This window comes from Pristis pectinata, chromosome 9 (assembly GCF_009764475.1).
Source record: "Pristis pectinata isolate sPriPec2 chromosome 9, sPriPec2.1.pri, whole genome shotgun sequence".
NCBI classification, from domain to species: Eukaryota; Metazoa; Chordata; class Chondrichthyes; order Rhinopristiformes; family Pristidae; genus Pristis; species Pristis pectinata.
In genome coordinates this window covers 3,949,660-3,972,007 of record NC_067413.1, presented here as the reverse complement: position 1 = coordinate 3,972,007, position 22,348 = coordinate 3,949,660, and the positions used below count along the sequence as shown (strand labels likewise).

The 22,348-nt window shown below is 48.2% G+C and overlaps 2 protein-coding genes and 1 long non-coding RNA gene across 5 annotated transcripts in view; 1 reads left to right on the top strand and 2 right to left on the bottom strand.

Moving 5' to 3' along the window:
• LOC127574551 (transcription initiation factor TFIID subunit 4-like) overlaps positions 1-1,515 on the bottom strand; it is a 118,388-nt gene extending 116,873 nt beyond the window's left edge. For all 3 annotated transcript variants that reach the window (XM_052023627.1, XM_052023629.1, XM_052023628.1), the window contains exon 1: positions 943-1,515. In XM_052023627.1, coding sequence (XP_051879587.1) covers positions 943-1,315 — 373 coding nt within the window. In that variant the 5' untranslated portion in view covers positions 1,316-1,515. The remainder of the gene's footprint in view (positions 1-942) is intronic.
• A 963-nt stretch (positions 1,516-2,478) lies between these two features.
• Positions 2,479-18,580, top strand: LOC127574563 (uncharacterized). Its single transcript, XR_007956923.1, has 3 exons — positions 2,479-2,591; positions 10,996-11,087; positions 18,250-18,580. It is a non-coding gene; the product is annotated as an uncharacterized LOC127574563 (long non-coding RNA).
• Positions 4,956-22,005, bottom strand: LOC127574559 (proteasome subunit alpha type-7). The gene is made up of 7 exons (XM_052023654.1): positions 21,846-22,005; positions 20,437-20,563; positions 17,091-17,215; positions 15,796-15,918; positions 13,103-13,222; positions 8,387-8,449; positions 4,956-6,915 (listed from the first exon to the last, which is right to left on the bottom strand). The coding sequence occupies exons 1-7, from the start codon at positions 21,945-21,947 to the stop codon at positions 6,823-6,825; spliced, it is 753 nt and encodes a 250-aa protein (XP_051879614.1). The 5' UTR covers positions 21,948-22,005; the 3' UTR covers positions 4,956-6,822.
• Between the last annotated feature and the right edge of the window lie 343 nt (positions 22,006-22,348).

The following is a 22,348-nucleotide window of genomic DNA, read 5'->3' as shown; positions in this document are numbered from 1 at the left end:
CCACCTCCCGCCAGCCCCCCCACCCCTCTCCCCACCTCTCCAGCCCCCCACCCCTCTCCCCACCTCTCCAGCCCCCCCACACCCCTCTCCCCCCCGCCAGCCCCCCACACCCCTCTCCCCCCCTCCAGCTCCCCCACACCCCTCTCTCCCCCCTCCAGCCCCCCCACACCCCTCTCCCCCCTCTTCAGCCCCCCACACCCCTCTCCCCCCTCTTCAGCCCCCCACACCCCTCTCCCCTTCAGCCCCCCACACCCCTCTCCCCTCCTCTCCCGCCCCCCCCACACCCCTCTTCTCCCGCCCCCCAACACCCCTCTCCTCTCCCGCCCCCCCACACCCCTCTCCCCACCCCCAACACCACTCTGCCCCTCTCCAGCCCCCATCTCCCCTCCTCTCCAGCCCCCCTCCCCCCAACACTCCTCTGCTCCCCTCTCCCGCCCCCCCACACCCCTCTCCCCTCCTCTCCCGCCCCCCACACCCCTCTCCCCTCCTCTCCCGCCCCCCCCACACCCCTCTCCCCTCTCTCTCCGGCCCCCCCCACACTCCTCTCCCCCCACCCCCCTCTCCCCCCCTCCAGCCCCCCACACCCTTCTCCCCCCTCTTCAGCCCCCCACACCCCTCTCCCCCCTCCAGCCCCCCACACCCCTCTCCACCCCTCTCCAGCCCCCCCACACCCCTCTCCCCCTCCAGACCTCCCCACACCCCTCTCCCCCCTCCAGCCCCCCACACCCCTCTCCCACCCCCAACACCACTCTGCCCCCCTCTCCAGCCCCCCACATCCCTCTCCCACCCCCCACACCCCTCTCCCCTCCTCTCCCGCCCCCCCAACACCCCTCTCCTCTCCCGCCCCCCCACAACCCTCTCCCCACCCCCAACACCACTCTCCCCTCCTCTCTCCAGCCCCCCCACACCCCTCTCCCCCCACCCCCAGAGCCCTCTCCTTACCCGCCGGCACCTGGATGTTCTGCAGGACGGGCAGCGACGTCTGGGCGAGCCGGGGGGCCCTCATCTGCGAGGAGGCGGCGGTGCTCACCTTCAGGACGGCGGCGGGCGGAGGCGGGTTGACGGCGGGGGCGGCCTGCGGGCCGCTGCGGGGCTGGGCTCCGGCTCCGGCTCCAGCTCCGGCACCCGGGCTGGGGTTGGGCCGTACGACCAGACTGGGCCCGGGAGGGGTGTCGGAGGCGGCGGGCGCGCTGCCCTGTGGCCCGGCGGCTGGTCCCCCGGCGCCGCCGTTGAGCGCCGGTTGCAGCCCGTGGGCGGCGGCGGGCGGGGGTGGAGGAGGCGGCGGCGCCGGGCTGGGAGAGTCGGGAGCCGGCATGGTGGCGGCGGCGGAGGCCCGGGCCCCGGCAGTCGCCTCAGGCCACGGCCCTCGGACCCATGCCGGGGTATCCGCGCCCTTATCTCACCGGGGCGGGGCCTGCTCCCCGGCCCATAGCCTCGGCCTCTCGTAAGTCGGCTTCACTCGGTCGGTGCCCGGGTTCGGCGGACCGGCGCCACCATCCTCACAACGACGCTCGGGTCCCGCTACTGCGCCTGCGCCGCCGCCAAGGCGCATGCGTGCACCCGCCGCCGCGCCGGGTCCGGGGCCCAGTGCGCACGCGCGTGCCTTCCCCGCGGGCCGAGCGGCCGCGCCATGTGTGGCGAGCCGGCCGCGGCGGTTGGGCGGGCGGGCGGGTTAGCGCGCATGCGCTGCTGGCTTTCGATGACGTCACGTCGCCTCGGCAGGGGGAATCCCCGCCGTCTCCAGGGATTCCCCCGAGCAGCTGTGCTTGGGGGAACGGAGAGGGGAAGAGGCAAGAAACCTTTCGGAGCAAGCAACAACATCGTGGGGGTAACGAAGGGGTTTCCAGTAGCTTGCATTTAAATGGCACATTCAATTACTAAAGAAACAAGAGCACTGGAAGGAAGTTCAACAGCTCAGGCAGCGTCTGTCGTCTCCGTTAGCATTTTAAGCGGGTGACCTTTCATCAGAATTGGGAAAAGGTGGTATTAAAATAGGGTTAACAAAACGTGGGGATAGAGGAATGAATTTTCTGGTGAATTTGATTTTTTTGGTCACAATTCGTGTAACTATCCTTCACGCACCAATTTTTTCTCAGTGTTAACGGAAAAGTTTACTTTCCAAAAATATGTATTAAAAATATATACAAAAGAATAAACAGAGTGCAAAACTCTGTACATTCTTAGTGTCATTCGGTCAATACATTCAGTAGTGTTAGCACACCTTTGATCTCCTCTGTGCTTTAACTAGACTGTTAACTGAACAAATTCGTTAGTTTTGTTGAGTCATGAGCCCCGCCCCGCCCCGCCTCCGGTTCATTGGCTGATACAACGTTGGCACTGCAGTGCTTCTGTTTATACTGCACACATACACGTGGTCAGTGCTGAAATAGCATCCACAAAACAATTTGCATTCATTAAGAAGTACTGCAGACTGCAGCTGATTGTTTCTCACATTTTCTTTTGCCTCTATGACTCCCGGTTCTGAACTCCTTTCTATTTTCAAGTCTTTTAACCGGGATCTGTTTCACCTGAAGTGGAGAAGGAGGGAGGCTTGCTCACGCTGCTCGGGAGAGTTTGGATGATTCTGGCAGGTTAGTGGGAAGTAATATAGCAATGAAGCAGAGAAGGATTAAAATTAAAAGATTAAACAAAAGATAAAGTTCAGTCCGCAGAGAGAGCGAGGCAGGTTAGAGAGTGTGAGGGCTGGCATGATCAACTGCGTTTACTTCAATACAAGGAGCCTCACAGGGAAGTCACATAAGTTTAGAGCATGGAGCGGTTAGCGTAACGCTATTACAGTGCGGGTTCAATTCCGGCCTCTGTCTGTAAGGACTTTGTACGTTTTCCCCGTGTCTGCATGGGTTTCCTCCCATATTCCAAAGATGTACGGGTTAGGAAGTTGTGGGCATGCTATGTTGGCGCCGGAAGCGTGGTGACACTTGCGGGCTGCCCCCAGAACACTCTATGCAAAGATGCATTTCACTGTGTGTTTCGATGTACGTGACTAATAAAGAAATCTTATAAGAGTTTCAACATGAAATGTCAACTGTCCATTTCCCTTCACAGAAGCTGCCTGGCCTCCTGAGTTCCTCCATAATTCCAAGTGCAACATCCAAGACGCGGAAGTCATTGAAATCACAGAAATGTAGTTGAAGTCAGGGCAAGACTGGCAGCTTAATGTTCTGGGTGTAGAAGTTTCAGACGTGAGAAAGCGGAATGCAAAAGAGGAGGGAGCCTGGAGGGATTGTCCAATGAGGGCATATGGGTAGAATTTAGGAAAAAGAGAGAGATCACTGAGCTAGGGTTATACTGTAGGCCTCCCAATAGTTAGCAGGTATTAGAGGAATAGGTACATAAGCAAGTCACAGAAAAATATACAATCAATAAGATTATCGTGGTGGAGGATTTTAACATTCCCAGTACTGACTGGGGATTTCTTTGAATGCAAGGGGCTTAAATGGGACAGTTTGCTAAGAGCATCCAAGGATGTTTTGAAAGAGTGGGTAGAGAGTTCTACTAGATATGGGGCTGTACTCGACTATAGGAAATGAAACTGGGCAGGTGGGGGAAGTTTCTGTGGGGAAACACTTTGGAAAGAGTCATTATCATTCTGTGGGTTTCAAGATAATTGTGGGATGGATTGAGGTTGGTCCTCAAGCTACTAAATTGTGGGAAATCTGATATCGATAGCGTACAAGGGGACCCGATGCAACTATTGGGAGCAGACGCTCGGAGGTAAAACAGCAGCTGACAAGTGGGAGTCTTTTTAAAAGAGTTAGGATCAGCATATTCTGGTGAGGGTGAAAGGCAAAGCTAACAAGATAAGGGAACCTTGGATGACAAAGGATATTGAAGGTTTGATTAGAGATTTTTTAAAAAAGGAAACATATGGCAGGGTACAGGTAACTGGGATCGAGGGAATCTCAAGGAATATATAGTGTGTAGGTGAGAACCTAAGAAAGAAATTAGGATGGCAAAAAAATCAGCTAAGAAATATCCTTGCCAGGTAAAATTAAGGGGCATCCCAAGACATTCTACAAGAAAATCAGGAACATGAGGGTTGCTAGGGAAAGACTGATCCTCTTAGGGACCAAAGGAGTAATTTGTGTGTGGAACCAGGTGTTGTGGGTGAGGCCCCAAATGACTACTACTCGTTTGTATTCAGTGAGGAGAACACTGAAGATAGAGTTCAGGGAGAGGTACATGGATAATGTTGAGCAGGTCAGTATTAAGGAGGTGGTGATGTTGAATGTCATGGGATGCAGAATGGTCAATAATTCTGCTGGGCTGGACGAGATCTAGCCCAGGTTGCTATGGGAAGCAAGGGAGGAAATAACTGGGGCCCTGATAGAAATTTGTGCATTAGATGACACAGAAGTTCGTCGTGTTGTGGAAAGTGAGGAAGGTTGTCTAAGGCTGCAGCAGGGTATAGATCAGCAGGATAAAGTTGGGCAGAGCATTGGCAGGTGAAACTTAATCCAAATAAGTATGAGGTGATGCATTTTGGGAAGTCATATAGGGGTAGGATATATACTTGTAAATCAGAATCAGATTTATTATCACTGACATGACGTTAAATTTGTTTTGCAGCAGCAGTACAGTGCAAATACAAATCTATAAAATTACAAACATAAATAGCGCAAGAAAAAAAAGGATTTGCTGCTTTAGGATTGCCTGCCGTTGGCCACTGAACATTGCAGACTTTGAACTTCATTCCAACTGCACACACGTCCTCCACTGACAGCTTTATGCTCACATGCGTACACTCCCAGCTTCAAGTGAGCAAATGCCGAAAAAAAACCAGAATGCACACTTCATACACCACACCTGCCCTTCTGGCGTTGAATCCACTTCCCTTCAATGTTAGCAGTCATTCACATCATGCAGTAGATCTCACATTGCTTATTCATCTCACCCAAATGCACAGAGGATTGTTTAAAGAACACAAACAGAAGTTTCAAATACTGCCCCAGAGTTTATTTGACATTCTCAAGCAGAATATTTTTTTTCAAACCAAGGCACAACTGTAACGATAACCTCAATTGTGCAAAGAAAAAAGGTCTAACTAAATTAACATTTCAGGAAAAAAAACTAAGAACACATTAAATCATACAACAGCTAATTTGCAAGATACAAAATACTAAATGCCCTTCTGTAAACAACTTTGTACTTTCTCTTGACACACTAAAGTGGTGTCATAGTGTTATGTTGTTCTGTACCTCCTCCAATAAATGGCAGTGCTTTAGGCAAACACACTTCCAGGCCATTGGTGTCTCTTCCTTTCCTATGCCATATAAATGCTCTGCACAACAAATCGCTGGTTGTCCATTTGTGTAGCACCTTCAATCATTAACATCCCAAATAGCTTCAGAGGCATCAGTTTCAAGGGTAACTGTTTCCTTTACCCCTGTTCTTACTGACCTACACTGACTCTTAAGCTTCACCTTAGAAAGAGTTCTCACACTCCTTGTCTTTAAGTCCCCTACCCCACCCTCGAATCTCCTACAGCCTTACAACCTCTTGAGATCTCTACATCAGTTCTGGCCTCCAGCACCCCAAATTTAATTGTTCTATTGTAGGCAGTTGTGCCAAAGCTTTAGAACCGTGCTCCTAAACCTTTTTACCCACCTTCACGAAGTTTCTCGAAACCTCTTGCTTTGATCAAGCTTTAGTTCATCTTGCATAGTATTTAAAGTGGCATAGCACTAGTTTTGGTTAAATGATATTCTTGTGAAGTTCCTTGGGATGTTTTGTCAATGCTGGGGTTACATAAATGGAGGTTGCTGACCTGGTCTAACGTGAAACATTTTCAGCAGGTATATTTCTTCTCTCTCGACAAAAATCACTGTGGAATAAGAGATCAGATATGGAGTGTAGAGAGCTTAAAATTTTAGTGCTCAAGGAGATTAGCAATGTTTATTTTGGGGAGTAAATGTGAGATTGGATACAGTACATCTTTCAGTGCAACACTTCATAATGCATATGATGGATCAAGAAAATCATACCCTTTGTTTTGCCAGCTTTTCTCCCTCATTTTGGAACTGGTTTGTGCCAAACTCACCTGCAATTCAGTCAAGGAAATATTTAGACCATTTATTCTTGGCAGGCTATTTAACTGCAAAGGCAGTATTCCTCTCCAGTGATCCTGGACTCGCCTCCTTACTCGCCGGAGGGTTTGTTGGAGGAGTTTGGCATGGGACCTCTACCCTGCTTAAACCACAGACAGAGAATCTAAATATATTGCATCAATCACCTCCTCCCAAATCAAACCATCAGTCACTCACACAACTGAAAAGGCAATAACAATTCATTCCCCCTCAACCTTCGCTTCCATGCTGAGTCACAGACAGTTTAATTTCTGTTCAAGACTTTTGATCAATTATTTGTGCCAGGACTATTATTCATGCAAATCGAAGGAAACTTGCATCCGTACCTCGTCTTGGCATTGCTAACGTACGTGAATAAATAAAATTAATGTTAAGCTACAATATCCTGGGTGATTCAGGTGTCACCTTGCTGCACCTTTCAACCCAGACTTCATTGCCACGGAATGTGGATCCCAGTGTTGTTTAGATAAAGGCAGGTCCTCTGCTGACCACATTCTCTGAGCAGCCCTGTTAGTGTCTTGGTGGCAGCTTCACTCATGTCTCCAGTCAGAAGTGTAGACAGCACCACAAGGAAAGGTGGAGCAGGGAAGAGGAAAAACTCATCAAGAGAGAACATTCAGCCTTTTAATATTTTGTATCCCGCCATGGAGCTTTGAGTGGTTGTAAACTATGTCTATTTGCAGCATTACTATTACTGTTTGTGCACGTTCCCGAACTAGGTCTTCTTCTGTTTCTTTTTCTCAGTCTCTTCCTCTTTTTCCTTCTCAATTTCTGCGACGAGTGATTCAATTTCTTTCGCATCGAGGAGCTGTCAGGGAGGAAGATTATCCTTTCAGTGGCAATTGGAGAGAGTGGCAATTCGGCCCTTCTAGTCTGTGCCAAAACGTTATTCTGCTAGTCCCATTTACCTGCACCCAATCCATAACCCTCCAGACCTCTCCATTCCACGTATCTATCCAATTTATTCTTAAAACTTAAGAGTGAGCCCGCATTTACCATGTCAGATGGCAGCTCGTTCCACACACCCCCACTCCCTGAGTGAAGAAGCTCCCCCTAAACCTTTCACCTTAAAGCCATGTCCTCTCATACTTATCTCTCCTAATCTAGGTGGAAAGAGCCTATTCACATTAACTCTGTCTATACCCCTCATAATTTTGTAAACCTCTATCAAATCTCCCCTCATTCTTCTATGCTTCTACCCTGGGGAAAAGATTCTGACTGCCTACCCTGTCTCTGCCTCTCAATTTTAAAAACCTCTATCAGGTCTCCCCTTAGCCTCCGACACTCCAGGGAGAACAGCCCAAGTTTGCCCAACCTCTCCTTATAGCTCATACCCTCTGATCCAGGCAGCATCCTGGTGAACCTCTTCTGCACCCTCTCCACATCCTTCCTATAATGGGTGACCAGAACTGCACACAATACTCCAAGTGCAGTCTGACTTCTTTTCCTGCAACATCATACAGAGCCTCACCGTTTCCGCAGGTACTGACTGAATCACATCTATTAACCCCCTCCCGTCACGTTTCCTCACAAACCACTGGCACTGCACTGCAGCAAAATTTGGAGTCATAGACTGAGTAAAACAGCAAGGAAAGAGGCCCTTCAGCCCAACTTGTCCATGCTAACCATGGTGCCCAACAAGCTATGCCCATGCTTGGCAGCCCATATCCCTCTAACCCCCCCCACCCCCCCCCACCCTTATCCATGTACTTATCCAAATGTTGTTAGTGTACCCGCCTCAACCACTTCTTCCGGCAGCTCGTTCCAAATACGCAACACCCTCTGCATGAAGAAGTTGCCCCTCATGTCACTTTTAAGTCTTTCACCCCTCACCTTAAACCTGTGCCCTCTAATTTTTCCCTTCCCTGGAAAAGACTGTGTTCATCCTATCTATGCCCCTCATGAGTTTATAAACCTCTACAAGGTCACCCCTCAATCTCCTACATTCCATGGAATAAAGTCTGAACCTGTACAAACTCTCCCTGGCTATATTCACTCTAAGTCAACCACAAATAAATGAGAGAAGTAGACCGTACAGCTCTCAATATAGTCAGGGCCAACCATCTACTGCAAATCTAAATTCCTTCCTGATCTTCAAAACCTTGTCAAAAATCTACTGATATCAACTTTGAGAGGATGTGGCTGAGCATCTCTGCTTCTAAACACTGCTCTATTTTTTCTGTATAAACAAAACCCTGCAAATGTAATTTATCTTCATTTCTTTGCACAGGTAATGCAGGACCTAAACAGACTGCAAACACACTTTTTTTTAAACCCACCTTCAAGGCCTGATCCCTTCTAATTATGGCCAGCTCGATGTTTTTCCCACCAGACTGTACAACCTAAAACGAAAATTTACAAACAATAGGTCACAATAAAAGCAAAAGTTATAATGCTACGGAGAACGTTCAACCCACCAAGTCAATGCCAGCTCTCTGTAGAGCAATCTCGTCATCCCATTTTGTTCTGTTCCCGCGTTTATGTCCTTCAACTGCTGGTCCAATTTTCTTTTGAAACCATTGATCATCTCTGCGTTAGTCAGTCTCATAGGCAGCAAGATCCAGGTCTCTACCACTTGCTTTGTTAACTTATTTTCCTCCACTTCATCTCGTCCAAAACCACAAGTGGAGCTGTTGCCTCACAGCACCAGAGACCAGGGTTCAATCCTGACTTCAGGTGCTTTGTACGTGGAGTCTGCACATCCTCCCTGTGACTGCATGGGTTTCCTCTGGGTGCTCTGGTTTCCTTCCACATCCCAGTGACATGCAGGTTGGTAGGTTAATTGGACACTGTAAATTGCCCCTAGTGTGTGGGTGAGTGGTAGTATCTGGGAAGAGTTGATGAGAATGTGGGGAGAATAAAAATAGGTTTAATGTAGGATTCGTGTAAATAGGTGGTTCATGGTCAGTGCAGATTTGGTGGGCCCTGGGGCAAGTTTCTGTGCTGTATTGCTCTGTCAGTGCAGACGTGGTGGGTTGAAGGACCTGTTTGTGCTATATTTCACTATCAATTCTGCAGATTTGTAGTAAAGCTGACAGCAACTTCCAGTATCTGTACTTCTGACATTAAACTGAGAAATCCAGAACTTGCCAAGGGATATTCCACTGTTCCACTGGATGCAACATGATGGTCCTTGCCAGTAAGTTCAACACTAAAATCATTGCAATTGCCAGGGTGAAGGAAAGCTTGCTTACCTGTTCCTCGCTAAAGGCTGGAAAAAATTAGGACAGAAGTAAATAAACTTGCCCTGGTCAAATTTGAGATTACTAGATGAGCATATGGAGGAATTTAAAATAGAAGGATACGTGGGAGGAAGGGGTTAGATAGTCTTAGGCGAGGTTTAAAGGTTGGCACAACATTGTGGGCTGAAGGGCCTGTATTGTGCTGTACTGTTCTACGATTCTATGATTCTATGTAACATCAGCTAATGGGAACAAATGGTCTATCTTGTCTAAACCTTATACAGCTATCAACTCCGTACTCAACCACGGCCCCAAGGGGAAAAACCTCAGTGTTTCCAATCCAATTTTGCAGTTAAAGTCCCTCAGCCCTGAAACCAATTCTGGTAGATCTCCTCTTAACTCTTACCCAAATTACCATCATTTACCCAAAGTGTGGTGACCAGAACTAGATCAATACTCTAGTTGTGGCCAAACCAGAGCTTTGTAAGAGATCAGTGTAACCCCACTCTCAAAACCCCTTGTACCTGCTTTGCTGTTCAATTGAATCATGGACGATACATTAGCTCAAAGCCACTTTCCTGCATTAACTCCATATCCCTCAATTCCCAATATCCAAACAGCTATTGATCCCTGTATTGAATATATTCAGGGCCCCCAAATCTCCACAGCCCACTGGTTAAGAAATTCCTATTCATCTCCATTCTATACGCTACCTTACCTTGAGGTTAAAGCCCCTCGTTCTTAAGACCCTAGCTGGGAATATCATCTCCCCTGAATATACCCTATCGATGCTCTGTAAGAATCTTGCTTCAATGAGATCACCATTCATAATTCTAAACTCAAACATCAGCATAGACCACTTAAACTCTCCTCAAAGGACAAGTTCATCACCCGAGGAATCAATCCAATGAACTGTTGCCTCTCTCGAGAGTTTATCCTTTCCTTTGATGGGGAGATCAGACCTGTGTATGAAATTCCATATGCAGTACCACATAGCTGTAAATAACGAGAGCAAGCCATCTCTAACCTTGTCCTCTAAAACTTCTTGCAATCAATGCCAAAGTATTGTTTACAATCCCACCATCTACAAGGCTCAAGCAGGAGTGTGATGGAATACTCTCCACCGTGCCTGGATGAGTACAGCTTCAACAACACTCGAAGCTCGACACCATGCCGGACTTAAGAACCCACTTGATAGGCACCCCATCCACAACCACTCACTCACTCCACCACTGACACACAGTAGCAGCAGTTTGTATCATCTACAGGATGCACTGCAGCAACTCACCAAGACTCCTTAGACATCACCTTCCAAACCCACCCCCTCTACCAGCTACAAGGACAGCAAAAGTATGGTGAACAACCACCACCACCTGGAAGCGTGGCACGGTACAAGGGCAGGCACAGTAGCATAGTGGTTAGCATAACGCTTTACAGCACCAGTGACCCGGGTTCAAATCCTGCCACTGTCTGTAAGGAGTTTGTACGTTCTCCCCGTGTCTGTGTGGGTTTCCTCTGGGTGCTCCGGTTTCCTCCCACATTCCGAAAGTCGTACAGGTTAGGATGTTGTGGGCATGCTACATTGGCGCCGGAAGTGTGGCGACACTTGCGGGCTGCCCCCCCAAATCACTATGCAAAAGATGCATTTCACTGTGTGTTTCGATGTACATGTGACTAATAAAGAAATCTTAATCTTATCTTAAAAGGTTGCCCTCCAAGCCACACACCATCCTGACTTAGAATGCACAATAGAGCAGTGCCAATGGAGCAAAGCAGCAGTGTACGATCATCCATGATGGTGAGTTGACATCCAGCCCAATTTTTATTTTCAGACTTACCAACTCCTTAAGGCTCCACTTCTGCCGAAGTTGTGAAGATGGGATTTTGGATTCAATCCCCGATAATTTCTCTGCCCTCTGGTTCATTCTAGCCATTGTTCCACTTTCAACTAGATTCAAGAACCTGGCACCCATTACTTGTGTACATGTTTCAATGTGAATGCTGGAGCTATGTGACTTGCTGATGCCTGAAAATATTTAATATTTTACAGCAGACTATGATTATATTCCTTTCCCCCAAAGGAGCATTTTCAATTTTTTTTTCCGTTGGAAGAGATCAGCCAGCCAAATACAGATTGTTACACTGCCTCATCACAGAAACCAGCCTCCCCTCCATGGATTGTGTCTACACTTCACTGCCTTGGTAAAGCAGCCAACATAATCAAAGACCCCTCCCACCCCAGACATTCTCCCCCCTCCCATCAGCCATAAGGTACCAAAGCCTGACAGCACATACCACCAGGCTCAAGCACAGCTTCTATCCTACTGTTATAAGTCTATTGAATGGTTCCCTAGTACGATAAGAAAGACTTTACCTCACATTCTATCTCATTATGACCTTGCAGCTTATTTCTGCCTGAACTGCACTTTCTCTGTAACTAACACTTGATTCTGCATTTTTAAAACCTTGTACTGCCTCAATGCACTGTGTAATGAATTGACCTGTATGAACAGTATGCAAGCAAGTTTTTCACTGTACCTCGGCACAATAATAAACCAATTCCAATGCACATGGAGCCATGTACAAGATCATTGGACATTGAGCAGATGGAGGAATAAAAAGCAGACAGTTTGTACTGGTGTTCACTGGAGTAGTGAAATAATGGAATTATCCTGCTTACCACACTGAAACTCATCAGAGCACTTCATTCAGTACTAAAATAAATGAGATGCAGGGTCAAACAAGGCAGGCAGAATGGCCCTGTTAGCAGAGTCGCTACATCACAGCTCCAGTGACCTGGGTTCGATCCTGACCTCTGGCACTGCGTGGAGTTTGCACGTTCTCCTTATGACTGTGCGGTGCACCGGTTCCCTCAGGTGCTCTGGTTTCCTCCCAGAACCCAAAGTTGGTAGATTAATTGGCTGCTGTAAATTTACCTTTCGTATGTAGGTGACTGGCAGAATCAGGGAGAGTTTATGGGAATTGGGGGGGTGAGGAAACAAAATAGAATTCGATGAATGGTTGCTTGATGGTTGGCAGTCAGGTGGGCTGAAGGGCTTGTTTCTGCGCTGCATGGCTCTACAGCTACAAATCTTAACATCTGTCAGGGTGGGCAACCTTGCAGCACCAGAGACAGGATGACAATGACACCCACCTTAACCTGAACTGCAACCAGGGTCACCAAACTGATTGGTATTGGTTTATTATTGTCACTTGTACCGAGGTACAGTGAAAAACTCATCTTGCATACTGATGGTACAGATCAATTCATTACACAGTGCATTGAGGTAGTACAGGGTAAGAACAATAACAGAATACAGAGTAAAGTGTCACAGCTACAGTGGAAGTACATTGCAGGTAGACAATAAGGTGCAAGGTCATAACAAGGTAGGTTGTGAGGTCAGGAGTCTATCTCATCGTATAAGGGAACCGTTCAATAGTCTTATCACAGTGGGATAGAAGCTGTCCTTGAGCCTGGTGGTATGTGCCCTCAGGCTCCTATATCTTCTGCCTGATGGGAGAGGAGAGAAGAGAGAATGACCCAGGTGGGGGTGGTCATTGATTATGCTGGCTGCTTCACCAAGGCAGTATAGTCCATGGAGGAGAGGCTGGTTTCAGTGATGTGCTAGCACAGAAGAGGAGACAAGGCCTAGTGCAGATCAGCCATATTAATGGCCCAGTCTTATGAAGGAAAATGGTTGCATGTGCCCAGTTTTTGCTATCAGATTCCAGCATTTTTGCTTGGTCATGTGGAACCTTCTGATGGTTATGCAAAGAATAAATACCATATTGGCAATGACCAACTTCACTCACTTCCAGCAGAGCCTTAATTGCAAGCTTGATAGTGTCATTGTCTGTTGCGATAGCCTCATCGGTGTAGTTCTTTTCCAGGAACTCTCGGACTGTCTTGGCACTGCGACCAATAGCGTTCGCCTATTTGTACACAAATTATATTGTTAGACATGCCATCGCACATACACAGGAGATTCCTTTTGATATCGCATTTTCACATCAATAATTGCCTTCATGGCAAAAGGAAGAATTGGGTCAGTGTTCAGCTTCCAAGAAATCTTTCGTACTCCAGGAATAATAATTATAAAACACAGCAGAAACTACGTGTCTAAGCAGCAAAAAAAAAACTGCATACAAATAGGAGATGCACCGTAAGTGGCAGCGCACCATGTTCCAATGGCACTGCAGTCTAAGGTGTTTTGAGGTTTAATTCACAGAATTCCACTTACATCATTTCAAGGCAGTGACTGACCGTTATTATCTCAAGGGTAATACCGGGTGAACGCTGACCTTGCCAGTGACAACCAGATCCTATAAATGAAAAAGAAATTCAAAAACCACCTTCTTTGCTTGCGTTTGTTCAACCAATCCCCAATAATGTGCACCAGGCTAGAAAGGTTCACGATGCAGGGGAACCCACTCCTATTAGGCTCCATATAAAGCAGCCACTTGTCAAATGCTGAGGGACTGAAACATAGGAGTTGGACATTCGGCCCTTTAAATCTACTCCTACATTCAAGATGATCATCCAAATTCAGCGCCATGTTCCAGCCTTCTCCTCACATTCCTCCACCTTATTGTGAATATGTCACACAGAGACACAATGTCTATACCTCTCACTGCCTTGGTGAAGCAGCCAGCATAATCAAAGACCCCACCCACCCAGGTCATTCTCTCTTCTCCCATCAGGCAGGATACAGGAGACTGAGGGCACATACCACCAGGGTCAAAGACAGCTCCTATCCACCAGCGATAAGACTACTGAACGGTTCCCTTCTGACGAGATGGACTCTTGACCTCAATCTACCTCGTTATGACCTTGCACCTTATCGTCTGCCTGTTCCTCTGTAGCTGTGACACTTTACTCTGCATTCTGTTATTGTTTTACCCTGTACTACCTCAATGCACTGTGTAATGAATTGACCTGTACGATCGGTATGCAAGACAAGTTTTTCACTGCACCTCGGTACAAGTGACAATAATAAACCAATTTCAATGCCTTCAGGCTCTCCCCCTTCAGCATTCATACTCAGCCTAGCATTACTCTGCTCCATGGCCCTGCCTTCCTCTTGCCTCTGATCTCTCAGTCCTTCATCCTTGCCATTTAACTTTTGGTCTTTCATTTCTCCTCCTCACTCTGCCCCCTGCCCATCCCTACCATTCTATTTCAAATCTGCCCCCATGGGTAAACAGAAAATCACGGAAACATTCAGCAAGTCCGGCGGTCTCTGTGGAAAGAGAAACAGAATTAACGTCTCAGGTTGGAACAAAGGGCCTTCGACCTGAAACTTAATCTCTTCTTCCCACATATGCTGACTGATCTACTGAGCATTTCCAGCATTTTCTGTTTGCATTTGAGATCTGCATCTGCAGTTTTTTTATTTTTCAGAAATTCGAAGTTGTTGGTATTCAGAGCGACTTGGGTATCCTTACACATGAATCACTGAAAGTTAATATGCAGGTTCACTAAGCAATGTGGAAGGTAAACTTTGGCCTTTACTACAAGATGAGTGAAAGAGAAACAAGTCTTGCTCCGATTATATAGAGTGCTTGAGGGGCTTCATCTGGAATATTATCTACAAGTCTGTTCTCCCCATGGAAGAATATACTTGTGGTGGAGGGAGTGCAGCAACAGTTTGCCACTGACTCCTGGGAAGGACCATCTGTCAAATGAGGGATTAAGCAAACTGGGTCTTTCCTCTCCAGAGCTGAAAAGAATGAAAAGTGATCTCATTGTAATAAACTTTCTACAAGGCTTGACAGTGTAGATGCTTCTCCTGACTGTGGTACCAAGAATGAGGGGGACAGAATCTAAAGGGGTCTACCACTCAGGATAAAGATGAGGAATAATTTATTCACCAGAGGGTACCAAATCTCTGGAATTCTCAACTCAAGGCAGCTGTGGAGGCTCAGTTGTTGAATATCTTCAAGGGAGAGGTCATACATAATATTGTGGGAATCAGAGGATATGGGAGAGTGCAGGAAATTGTTGCAGATCTTCATCTTAGCATCAATCTTGTTGAAAGTCAGAGCAGACAAGAGACAGAATGGCCTACTCCAACAGTACCAGCACGTCAGCTGAGAGCCAACTTAACTTTGTCTGAATGATAAACTGTAGTGCTTAGAATGGCAAAACTCCAGTGCAGCAGGAAGGGGATTGTCTCCATTCTACTTATAGATCAGACACTAAAGCTGAGACCCATCTGGTCTCCCAAGCCTGATGCAAAAGATCCTTTGACACTTTTGAAAGGAAACGGGAAACTTATTCCCAGCGTCCCGGCAACTATTTGTACCTCACTCAACACCACGAATAAAAAGATAGATTTGGTGGGTCCAGAATGAATAAGATTAGCAAATCTCCTTTACTGAAGGAAAGGAGTCAGTATCCACAGCAGAAAAAAAGAGTTCAGATCACCTTTAGAGCAAGTTAGCCTAATCACACCTTTATAAATATTCTAATTCTGTCAGACTACAGTAGGAAGAGAAACACCTACCTTCCAAGCTTGGTATGTCCCTGATGGGTCAGTTTGGTACAAACGTGGTGTGCCATCATAATCAAATCCCACAATCAGAGCAGAGATTCCAAAGGGTCTCCGACCATTGCTTTGTGTGTAACGCTAAATAAAACAGAATATAAACTCAGAAACATGTTGCTAAACACATTAAACAATTCCACTGGTGAATTATTTCTCACTGACTGCCAGTAATCAATGAAGAACGAAGTGGTTCACTGCCACATCAAATACACAGTAAAGGAATTTTGACTGAACATGCAGATTGAAATGACTAATGACAAGGACTATAAAACTATACTAAGGGAATACGGTGCAACTTTCAATCTGTTACTTTCAAATGCTATGTACTATTATTAAATATTTCAATCCAATAACCCCTCTGGTTTTCAAGTTTCGTGATAAAAGGTTCCATGTACATTTTACAGATTTATGGAACTCCACTGGGTCCATGAATTATAGTGACAATATCATAGTCTATTCTATAAAGCATACAATTTGCTTGTTCGAATTCACACCACTGCGGATGAGGGAAATGCTCAACAGGTCAGGCAATGTGTGCTGACTGAGAAACAACAATTAATCTGAGTTGATCGTCTTTAGTCTGGAAGCTATAAAGTTATACAGCATGGAAACAGGCCCTTCGGCCCAACTGGTCATTGCCAACCAAGTTGCCCATCCAAGCTAGTCCCATTTGCCAACGTTTGGCCCGTAACCTTCCAAACCTTTCCTATCCAGGTACCTGTCCAGCTCTTTTAAAAGTTGTTATTGTACCTACCTCAACCACTTCCTCTGGCAGCTCGTTCCACATACAGACCACCCTCTGTGTAAAAATGTTGCCCCTAAAGTTCCTATTAAATCTCTCCCCTCTCCACCTTAAACCTATGCCAACTAGTTCTTGATTCCCTAACTCTGGAAAAAAAAAGACCGTGTGCATTCACCCTACTTACACCCCTCATGATCTTATTATACACCTCTCAGTCTCCTACGCAACAAGGAATAAAGTCCCAACCTCTCCCTAGAATTGAGTCCCTCAAGCCCTGGCAACATCCTTGTGAATCTTTTCTCTGCACTCTTTCCAGTTTAGTAACATCTTTCAGCTAGCAGGGCGACCAAAACTGAACATGATACTCCGTGCAGCTTCACCACTGGAGCTCTGCCATTCTAGTTTGCCAAAAACACACAAAGCTAAGTTACCTTCAAGACCCAGTGATGCTTTTATAAATTCCATCTCAGCTTGCACTTTATTTTGAGGCAGAAATACAATGAACCTTTACCTGCTTCAAAGTTGCAATGAACCGTGTTATGTATTCGACAGTGACCGGGTCTTCCACAGTGAGTTTGTGGCTCTGGCACTCCACTCGAGCTCTGTTGATTACTATTCGAGCATCAGCTGTCAGACCTAAAATTGAAAGCAGATGTAATCAGTCAGGCAAACCTCTTGATTGCATGGCAGTCTCAACACCACCACACAAGTTTCTTCTTTGGGCACAATTGCTAATCTGCGCGCACCCTGAGCTAGTTAGAAACATAGAAAACCTACAGCACAATTCAGGCCCTTTGGCCCACAAAGCTGTGCTGAACATGTCCCTACCTTAGAAATTACTAGGCTTACCCATAGCCCTCTATTTTTCTAAGCTCCATGTAACTATCCAAAAGTCTCTTAAAAGACCCTATCATATCCGCCTCCCCCACCGTTGCCGGCAGCCCATTCCACGCACTCACCACTCTGATTAAAAAACTTACCCCTGATGTCTCCTCCATACCTACTCCCCAGCACCTTAAATCTATGTTCTCTTGTGGCCACCATTTCAGCCCTGGGAAAAAACCTCTGACTATCCACACGATCAATGCCTCTCAACTTATACACCCCTCAGGTGCCCCCTCATCCTCTGTCTCTCCAAGGAGAAAAGGCCGAGTTCCCTCAACCTGTTTTCATAAGACGTGCTCCCCAATCCAGGCAACATCCTTGTAAATCTCTTCTACGCCCTTTCTATGGCTTCCACATCCTTCCTATAGTGAGGTGGCCAGAACTGAGCACAATACTCCAAGTGGAGTCTGACCAGGGTCCTATATAGCTACAACATTACCTCTCAGCTCCTAAATTCAATTCCACGAATTGAATTGAAAAGTGACTCTGCTCTAGCCAAGTTCCCCCCCAAAAAAAACCCAAAACACTGCAGGTGTTGGAAATACAAATAGCTGTGTTGGAAACATTCAGGCCAGGCAGTGTCCATGGAGGAAAAAATAAAGTTAACATTTCAGGTCAAGGCTGTTTAGTAAATTCAGCACTTGGATTTATTCCCGCACAAACCGCTGTTCAACTTGTGCAATTATTGCTATAGAACAGGAGTTTCATTAATGAGGCTGAAACTGTGCAGAATCTGAGGGAATCTTTTGGATTCACATTCTGTCTTCAAAATTCTCAATGCACAGGATCACAAGAGGCTGCAGAGGGTTGTAGACTCAGCCAGCTCCATCACGGGCACAACCCAGCCCATCATCAAGGACATCTTCAAGAGGCGGTGTCTTAAGGAGGTGGCATCCATCACTAAGGAGTCTCACCACCTGGGACATGCCCTCTTCTTGTTACTACCATCGGGGAGGAGGTACAGGAGCCTGAAGACCGACACTCAATGATTCAGGAACAGCTTCTTCCCCTCTGCCAGATTTCTGAATGGTCCATGAACACTCCCTCATTATTTCTTTTTTTTGCACTAATTTTTGTAATTTATAGGTTTTTATGTCTTTGCACTGTACTGCAACAAATTTCACACCATATGTCAGTGATAATAAATCTGATTCCTTTCTCTGTCCTCAACCCTTCCACATCTCTGCAAACGGTGCTGTGATCCTCCCCCATTTCCAAGCTGCTTCGGTCCAGCTTCTTGCACCTCCCTCATATTCATCACCACTTCTGATCGGCATGCCAAGGTTCCAGGGACTGACATTTCTTCCCTGAACCTCTCTGGAGTCCTCTCTGGTAAGTTACCTCCTTGATGAATCATTTGGTCATCTACCCCAATATCTCTGAGGCTCTTAACAATTTTGTTTGACAATACACCTGCAAAATGTTCTGGGACACATTTGTATACCACCTGGTAGGGAAGCTTTACTGCGCAGATTTTCTGAATGGTCCATGAACACTACCACGTTATTCCTCTTTTGCACTTTTTACTTCGAGTTGCTGCTTGTGATCCTAGTCATAGAGTCACACACAGAAACAGGCCCTTCGGCCCAACTCGTCCATGCCGACTGGGTTGCCCAGCGAGCTAGTCCCATCTGCCCGCATTTGGCCCAGAGCCCTCTAAACCTCTCCTATCCATGGACTTATCTAGATGGCTTTTAAACATTGCTAATGTGCCCATCTCAACCACTGTTTCTGGCCCCTCATCCCAAATACGTGTGAAGAAGCTGCCCCTGATGTCCCTTTTAAATCCCTCGCCTCTGATCTTAAACCTACGTATGCCCTCTTGGTTTTAGCACCCTCTGCCTGGGAAAAAGCCTGTGCTTTCACTCTGTCTATGCCCCTCATGATCAGTACAGACACCTACATTAGACTATTGTTTATTGACTACAGCTCTCCCTTCAAAACTATAATTCCAACCAAACTCATCACCAAACTCCGAGACCTGGGACTCAATAGCTCCCTCTGTAATTTATCGTAATTTTTATGTCATTATGTCTTGCACTGTACTGCTGCCACAAAGCAACAAATTTCATGACATACGTCAGTGATAAACCTGATTCTGATCATAAGCTATAAACAATGCAAAAATACAGGATGAGGGCTCGTGTATGTGCATGCATCACCACTGCACTTCCAGAACTTCACCCGCTTGTAACTACATCCCACTACTGCAATTGGAACACAGAACATTAGAACACGACCCACCATGTCTCCGCCAACCAAGATGTCTAAGCTAATTCCATCTGCCTGCACATGGTCTGTATCCCTCTATTCCCTGCCTGTTCAATTGCTGAGACTTTGAAATGATTTTCAATACCTTGAAGAATTACTTAAGGACACGGGATTTAGAAATAGAAACAGAAGGCCTTTTCAGCCTTTCAAACCTGCTGCATCATGCACAAAGATCATGGTGGATCTTCTAACTCAAATGCCATTTTCCTGCCCTATACTCAACCTTGTGCATTGCTTAATAGTCAGAAACCGCGCTTTGAATGCAATCCATGTCCGAAGGAAAGAGATTTCCAAGATGTACCACACTGAGTGAAGAAATTTTCCCACAAGACGTTCTACAGATCATTTTGCGAATGTAACCGCTAACATAACATCAAGTAGTCCTTTGAGTGAGATTTATTTTCCAAATGAACAAAGATGAACAAATAAATAAAGGGTGCCTAACAGTAACAATGGTACCAGTCAACATCAGGCCAAGACAAGCTTTTCATGGAATCACAAGCAAAAACAGTTAACTATTAGCGGGCTGCCCCCAGAACACTCTACGCAAAGAGATGTATTTCACTGTGTTTCGACATACACATGACTAATAAAGATACTTTATAACTACAATGCTCTGCAGTTCATATCTTTATATCCGTATATATAAAAATCCAGGCAATTATTTTGTACCCAAAATCAAAATAAATTCATGTACACACCTGCAAATGCCATGCAGACATGATCATCAAGGGCACAGATTTTCCGCACTGTTCTCTCCTCCTGAAGTTTTGCAACAGACTTTTTCTCCACACCCAAAACAACGATATCTTTACCTCGTATACCAACCTTTAAAGAAAGATTGGATCTTTTATTGCAAGAATAAACTAATACTAAGCTACGACAATAACAATGCTTGAATGAAAAAAAGTATTTGTTCAGCGATACAGAAAGAGTAGGGACTGGGCTTAATTGGGGTGGTAGCGGAGGGGAGGAGGGGCGACGGAAGGGTGGGGAGTGAGGGGAGGGGGGAGGTGGGGGAGGAGGGGTTGGGGAGGGGGAGGTTGGAGGGGACGGGAGGTGGGGTGGAGAGGGGGAGTGGGGAGGGGACGGGAGGTGGGGTGGAGAGGGGGAGTGGGGAGGGGACGGGAGGTGGGGTGGAGAGGGGGAGTGGGGAGGGGACGGGAGGTGGGGTGGGGAGGGACGGGAGGGGGTGGGGAGCAGGAGGGGACGGGAGGGGGTGGGGAGCAGGAGGGGACGGGAGGGGGTGGGGAGCAGGAGGGGACGGGAGGGGGTGGGGGTGGGGAGGAGGAGGGGACGGGTGGGGAGGGGGGTTGAGGGGAGGGGTTGGAGGGGGAGGGGGGAGGGGTTGGAGGGGGAGGGGGAAGGGGATTGGGGGTGGGGGTGGGGAGGGGGAGGGGACGGGAGGGGGAGGGGGGTTGAGGGGAGGGGAGGGGGAGGGGAGGGAAGAAGGGGAGGGGTTGGAGGGGGAGGGGAGGTTGGAGGGGGGAGGGGAGGGGGGAGGGGAGGGGGGGGAGGGGGGGAGGGGAGGGGGAGGGGGGGAGGGGGGAGGGGAGGGGGGGAGGGGAGGGGGGGAGGGGAGGGGGGAGGGGAGGGGGGAGGGGAGGGGAGGGGGGGAGGGGAGGGGGGAGTGGGAGGGGGGAGGGGGGGAGGGGAGGGGAGGGGGGGGAGGGGAGGGGAGGGGAGGGGAGGGGGGGGAGGGGAGGGGGGGGAGGGGGGAGGGGAGAGGGGAGGGGGGAGGGGGGAGGGGGGAGGGGGGGGGGGAGGGGGGAGGGGGAGGGGGGGGAGGGGGGAGGGGGGAGGGGGGAGGGGGAGGGGGGGAGGGGAGGGGAGGGGGGGGGAGGGGGGGGAGGGGAGGGGGGGGAGGGGGGGAGGGGGGAGGGAGGGGGGAGGGAGGGGGGGAGGGGGGAGGGAGGGGGGGAGGGGGGGAGGGGAGGGGAGGGGAGGGGGGAGGGGGGGGAGGGGAGGGGGAGGGGGGAGGGGGAGGGGAGGGGGGAGGGGGACTGGGTTGGGAGCCCTGGCGGGTTGCGGGGCCGGGCGCCGGCGGCCTTTCCTCCCGCAGCCCGAGGCCTCGACCAACCACTCAGGGGCGGGGGCAGCGGACACTCACCGCGGTGGATCCCTTCTTCACCGCCTCCTGCGCGTACTCCACCTGGAAGAGGTGGCCGTCGGGCGAGAAGACGGTGATGGCGCGGTCGTACCTGGCCGCCATGGTGCAGCCCGCCCCTGGCCGCCGCCGGCTCGCCTACCACCACTGCGCACGCGTCGGAGACCGGCTGCCGTCCCTGGCGGCACTGCGCACGCGTCGGAGACCGGCTGCCGGAGCCACACGCATGCGCAGATAGCTCACTGCTTTCCTCCAACAACGAGCCAACAGTGAGAGTTGGAGGGAGGGCAGGAGGAACATTTATTTGTTATTCAGTGGTGGGGATAAATAACAGTCAATATTGGACATACACCAAACTCTTTTATAATTTATACATAATTTTTATTGGATTTCCCCGTTGTCTTTTGCATCTACTGTGATATTTATTGGTTTTCTATTGACGTCCACCCCCACCCCTTTCCAGAGGTTCGCTCCAGGGGCCGCTGGTTGGGTGCAACCATCAGCAC

Bases quoted from the DNA above. Each gene is read 5' to 3' on its own strand.
- LOC127574559 (XM_052023654.1), bottom strand. From the start codon at position 21,947: ATGGCGGCCAGGTACGACCGCGCCATCACCGTCTTCTCGCCCGACGGC. The intron at 17,216-20,436 runs GTGTGTACATGA...TTTCAATTTTAG, and splicing joins TGTCTGCATGGCATTTGCAG to GTCTGACAGCTGATGCTCGA. The intron at 15,919-17,090 runs GTAAAGGTTCAT...TGTTTTATTTAG, and splicing joins TCATTGCAACTTTGAAGCAG to CGTTACACACAAAGCAATGG.